The sequence below is a fragment of the Sardina pilchardus genome, chromosome 2, assembly GCF_963854185.1.
Source record: "Sardina pilchardus chromosome 2, fSarPil1.1, whole genome shotgun sequence".
NCBI classification, from domain to species: domain Eukaryota; kingdom Metazoa; phylum Chordata; class Actinopteri; order Clupeiformes; family Clupeidae; genus Sardina; species Sardina pilchardus.
In genome coordinates, this window is record NC_084995.1 from 3,694,114 (window position 1) to 3,700,537 (window position 6,424).

The following is a 6,424-nucleotide window of genomic DNA, read 5'->3' on the forward strand; positions in this document are numbered from 1 at the left end:
CAAAGCTGAGTCGTGACTCGCGACTCGTCTGGGTCTGTGCCTGCTCGCCGGCCAGCTAATGTTACCGGTCCAATGATCTCACACCGACAACCCGACGCTTCGCAATGAGCCTCTAAATTCCTGGCCGCTCGGAGTCTTCTGTGGACACATCGTTTCCCTCTAGAGGAGGGTAGGCAGCCTACTCTCTCATTCATTCCCAACTTCAGATGGACAGCGCACTGAGGCCACCTACAACTAAGATGCATTGGATCACCCTTCTACTGACTGGATTGACTTTATGGAGCAAAGTATCCGTCCATTATTGCTTAGACTACGAGGACAATTATGACTACTATGAAGAAGAGAAGATGGAGACCATAGACTACAAAGATCCATGCAAAGCTGGTAAGACTTTGTTTTGTTTTGTTTAAACGTGTCTATAGAGGTCGTGAGAAAGTTAAATGTGGGTTCATGAAGTAGCTAAACACATACCACATCCCCTCTACGTGTGTCTGTCATATTGGAGAGTGCACGTGCTATCTCCCTTTAAAACATGGATATAAGCATCTCTTTTAAAACTGCTCACTGTCTCCTTTCTTGCGCTATATGATCCCCACAGACCCCATACCCTTGGAGGTTGTTGTCAATTCATGTAAGATTACAGTGAATGACTACAGAGGAAAAAATAGTTAGGGAAACCCGAACAAGGATTTGCATGAATGTGTTGTGTATCTTTTGGCATTAACTGAAGCAGACGTCTTGATTGCTGTTCATTCAATCTGTGCGTTGTAACAATCTGTGCGCACTACTCACATTTGGTTATCGGTTAAGATTAATGTGTGTTTTCTGTCATTTCTGTAATTCTCCTGCGGAGATATGACTTTAACAATCCCCGCGTGCCTCCACCCCCACCGTAAGCGATCGTGCACCCGGTTTAATTCGCACCGCCCTCACCTCAGTCTCCCGCGAGTTGATCCATCCCGAAGACACGTGCACCGTCGCTGTCATAAGCCGGTCTCGTACCGTCTATCCACCTCCCGCTACCGTTCGTGATTTTAAAGCACTCACGCATTCCACCTGTGCGATGCACATGACGGCTGATGCTCTAAGCAATTTCTGTTTTTTTCTTAATGGCGTTAGATTCAGTCTCTGAACCGAGTTTTAATAAGTTTTATGCTGTAATGTAACTGATGGGGGCATAGCCAAAGGGGAGAATGAATAGTGTTTGCATATGGGGCTTTGGCTTTAACAAAAGCAGCGCAGGTGGTTCATGGTGCAGAATGCAAGCCAGTGCGGGATGCTACTCAGCTGATGGAAGTGCCATGCTGGGAGCTGATCACTAGTGCAACCCTATCTGAATCTGACCCTAACCTTGATCATGCTGCTATGCTATCATCCTAGCCTACCTCTTATCATAGGACTGCACTTTAAATGAACATTAAACCACACTATACAGGACTCTTTCTCTGGTGGTCTCTTTATCTCTCTTATTACCTTGGATTAGGCTGCTGGGCAACACTCTATTATACTTTTGGTGTTTTTGGTAGGCTACTGAAGACACATAAAACTGATGCAAACTTGTAGATGACAGTATATCTTGCATTGCATGTGTTTCTGTTTGTACATCTCTCTCTCTCTCTCTCTCCCTCTCCCTGTGTGTGTGTGTGTGTGTGTGTGTTTGCCTGTATTGCACCCCACCCAAGGGTAAGCAGATGTGCTCCCCCCTCCCCTCTTAGTCCTCTAGTTTTCGTTTGCTTTTGCAGTTTTATCCATTCACACATATAGTGGCTAATGCATGCATATAGAAATCACTTCATCAACGAGATAAAGATGAGCAGTGTGCGCGCACACATGTTTGTGAAAATGTGAACTGCAGGGTTTAGGGTCTCTGAGAATGGGAGTGTCTGTTTAGGGTGGATTTTGTTTTTCCTAATATGAAAAATATTCAGACATTATGCAGCCACAGCGATAAAGTTTCTTCTGGGAGCGGGTGTGATCCAGACACACAGTCACTACACACACCACACAATACACATTCTCTTAGATGCTTTTCTGGCGTTTTAAACTATGTGTGTGTGTGTTCAATATTTTTGTGAGCATCAGTGTCCAATATATTTAGGGGAGATACCCTTTCATAGCGGGTTTTGGTCTTCAAAAGCAGTGTGCCAAATGTGTCTATCAAGATAAAATGTAAAAATGCAATGTGTGTGACTTTACACCATTTTTTTGCATATTTGTGTGTGTGTGTGTGTGTGTGTGTGTGTGTGTGTGTTTGTGTGTGCATGATGTTGTGTATTTGGAGTAAAGTTTGATCCCACAGGGGCCCCTGAAAGTGCTAAGGTGTGTGTTTCGTTCTGTCGATGGGCCCTTGTGTGTTTGAAGTGCTTACCCTTCTAAAGCGCAGTGTGCATTGACTGCATTGATCGGGGTCCACTTGTTTAATGTGCTACGTTGCGCTAATTTAGTGTGTGCTAAAAATGGCCAGGGCTGAGCTGGCACTTTGTAGCATTAGCACTTAGCTTAGCATAGTCGGGGTGGCATCAGGGTGCTTTGAGCTCTCTCCTTATCGACTGTCAGGCAGGTCAGATGACTGCCTCTGTGTCTCATCATGGGGACTCAACATGTCCATCATGGATGCTGTATTGACTTTGTCATTCCTTATTTAAACATATTTTACTCTCTCTCTTTCAGATACACACACACACACACACACACAGAGAGAGAGAGAGAGAGATTCTCACAAACACATATAAAAGCACACACATTCAAAATGCATGATCCTTCAAACAAAGACATCATTCTGTGAGGAATGTGCAGTTAATAACAAACAAAGCCATTGTATAGTTAGTCTCCACATCACATTCAGAAGCGTTCATTAGCACTACACAAGAGATACACCATAGACAACAGCGTGGGCTGTTCTGTCTTGTTTGGGGTGTTGTGTTTTGGTGGGGCTAAGCCTATAGAAACTCACCTGGGGCCGGTAATAGTATCTGCCGTCTCTAATGATGATGGACGCATTAGGTCTTAATGTAACGAGGCGATCTGTTGTTGTTTACTTAAGCTTTTGTAGTCTTAACGGGTCACACTCTCAAGGGCCACTGTGGCCCATTCACCCAATGCAAATGATCCACGCTTGCCATCTGATGGAGCCCAAACACACTGGTTCAGCTAATGACTGATGCTAATCAGCAGTGTGGTGTGGGCGAGTGCCTATAGCTGTGGGAGTGTGCTGGAGACTTGCCTACCTACTGCATTCTTTCCCTTCAGTGCCATGCTGCCTCCCTGGGTTTAGTATGCAGGTTCTCAGTGTTGGTGATGTGGGATGGTCTGGCTGTACCTGCTTGTCCTGTAGATGGATCTCCTGCTTTAGTATTACTTCATTAGATCATCTTTCTTTGAGTGGTTTCAGTCAGGCTCCAGTGACTGTTCTCTAAGCAGTTCAGACGACTCAAGTGGGTGCCTGCCTGTCTGTATGTATAGCTTTGTGTGTGTGAGGGCTGTTCGCTCAGGTTAATTATAGAGTCTTTTGCACTAATGACAGACCTGATGATTTATAACTCTTAAATTACAAAACATGCATGCACACACGCACACACGCAAACACACACACACACACACACACACACACACACACACACACACAAACCGTTGTGTGTGTTGAGACCATGTACAATTTCAAATGTTTATTTAATATCATTTATTGAATTGAAATTTAATATTTAATGTATGATTTTATTAAAATACATTATTTTATGCTTTTTGATGTGGGGTATTCCGTAAATATTTCACTGATTAGTCTGTGCTGTTTCAAATGACATTTCTGAGAATGTATGAAATCACAGAATGTATGTTTATGTGCACTTACTTCTCATGAGTGTATGAGCAGTAATTTTTGCGTTTGCGTCTCTCTCTTTCTCTCTCTCTCTCTCTCTCTCTCTCTCTCTCTCTCTCTCTCTCACTCTCTGTGTCTGTCTGCCCAACCCTGCTGTGTTAGTGTGTGAGGCTCATTCCTGGTCTGACCTGCTGGAAGTGGCTGTGAGGAGCAGGTATTCCTGCTCTTGTTATTGTAGGGAAAACATAATGTGAATATTTGGCTGTGTGCTTATCAGATACTATTACAGAGCACAGCACACATTTCCAGCTCTTTGTGTACTGATTTCCCTCTGTGAGTGTCTGTGTGTGTGTGTGTGTGTGTGTGTGTGTCTGTGTGTGTGTGCGTGTATGTGTGTCTCTGTGTGTGTGTGTGTGTGTTTCTGAGTGTGTGTGCATGTGTGTGTGTGTCTGTGTAAGAGAGAAAGAGAAAGAGAGAATGTGTGTGTGTGTGTGTGTATGTGTGTGTGTACTCTAGGACTCTGTGGGAGCCCACTTCATTCACGCACTTATCTCTTCCTGGTAGTCTGCATCCTGCCACTTAGCTAGAGATGTCTCTCTCTCTCTCTCTCTCTCTCTCTCTCTCTCACTTTCGCACACATGCACAAACATACGTACACAGTACACACACACACACACACACACACACACACACACACACACACACACACACACACACACACACACACATAACATAGAGTGGCATGAATGAGAATGAGGGTGCATAGAAACAATGTTAAACATGAAAATCAAGTAAAATCAAGACACACACACACACGTGCACACACCAGGGATGGAAATGAGCACCAGTCACCAGCCAAATGCTGGTCAAATATGAAAGTGGCTGCTTCATATTAAGTTGCTGGTCTAGATATCCACTCCAGACACATATACACTCATACACACACACACACACAGACACAGACACACACACACACACACACACACACACACCTATGTTTATGTTGAGGTTTTGTTGGAGTGCTGATTAAGGTCATTGCTGAATGACCATTCATTCATGTGTGCAGCGGCCTGATGACACTGAGGTCAGACCCAGGACCAGGGTTTGATGTGTTAGGGACACACAGTGTGTGGAGCAAAGGCAGAGAGTGGCATCAAAGTTGCATGCAGAGAGAGGGAGAGATAGAAAAAGAGAGAGACAGACAAAGAGAGAGAGAGAGAGAGAGAGAGAGTTTGTTTGTCTCAGTGTGTAACGCTACCCAGCGGAAGGAAATGTTGGACACAGTGGCTAAGGAGTCACATTATATTAAACAGGATTTTCCAGGAGCAAAATGGCCTGACAGCGAGCTTCCGAAAAATTCCTGCAAATTCCTGAGTCAGCAGAAGTGTGTGTGTGTGTGTGTGTGTGTGTGTGTGTGTGTGAGAGAGAGAGAGAGAGAGTGTGTGTGAGTGTGTGTGTGTGTGTTGGGGGTGTGTGTGCGTGTGCGCATGCATTTCTGTGTGTATGAGCAGAATGTTTGTGTTGGCGGGTAGAAAGGACTTGGCAAAGCATGAGTCAGCAACATGCTCACTTCCTCCCATAATGCACCACAATAATTAAGCAATTACCTGTTTAAACATCCTCGCGCCTCTCAAGTGTGTTTGATGTGCCACTTCCCTGATGACACGTTCACACGCAATCTCTCTTTCTTCCTCCCTCTCTCTCTCTGTCTCTTGTTTACCGAGTCCCTGAGGAGTGTGTTAGCTTACATGCATAGAGGAATGCCATCGTGCCCATTCACACCAAATCTTAAAACCATGACTTAAGTGGGAATTAGCCACAGGCCTGCGGTGTTTTCCCCTGGTCCAGCCGCTAGTGCTGAGCTGCCTGTGTTTGGAGACTGTGTGGCCCTCTGCGCTGTAGTACAGTTGATCCTCCAGGAGCTGTGGATGGGGGAATGGACGTTTGTTTTGGGATTTGGAGTGCTGTCAGGAAAGGCAGATCACGCTAACCCAGACCTTCTGTAGAAATGAAGATGACAGCAATGTGGAATGACGGAATACTAGAACGTTAGTCATATGGTCATTTGGGAACTGACCAAACTTGAGCACATGTCCTATTGCTTAAATGGTTAGTTGGTCGGTTCTTTGGTGCATAGATGTACTGTATGTTGTTACATACGGTATGAGGTGGAGTAATGGAAAAACATGGCTGTCTATATGTCGTAAAGGTGTCACAATGGTGGTTTATATTCCAGAAAGAAGTGCAGGTAAATGGAACCCAAACAAATACTGTAACTATTGCTATTATTGCAGTACATACTGTACTTACAGCTAAGATACTGTATGGAAATAGTCAGTTAGGAAGTCTTTTCTTTGTGTGTGTGTGTGTGTGTGTGTGAGAGAGAGAGTGTATTTGTGTGCGTTTGTGTGTGTGTTTCTGAAAAATGTTGTGGAATTTCTGGTATTTCAGTTGAAGTGGAAGGCAGTGCTGTCCCCTGAACTCAATGGGATATTTAAGGTCTGTGACCCCAACATGATTTTGTATCCATGTGTCAGTTGTCAATTGTGTGTGTGTGTGTGTGTGTGTGTGTGTGTGTGTATTCAAAAGCATATAGAAAATAAATGTTTC

At 44.4% G+C, this 6,424-nt stretch overlaps 1 protein-coding gene across 1 annotated transcript in view; it reads left to right on the forward strand.

Moving 5' to 3' along the window:
• The first annotated feature begins 206 nt into the window (after positions 1–206).
• The window catches only part of tll1 (tolloid-like 1), a 34,430-nt gene continuing 28,212 nt past the window's right edge, over positions 207–6,424 (forward strand). Inside the window, exon 1 of the mRNA XM_062515667.1 lies at positions 207–384. Coding sequence (XP_062371651.1) covers positions 207–384 — 178 coding nt within the window. The remainder of the gene's footprint in view (positions 385–6,424) is intronic.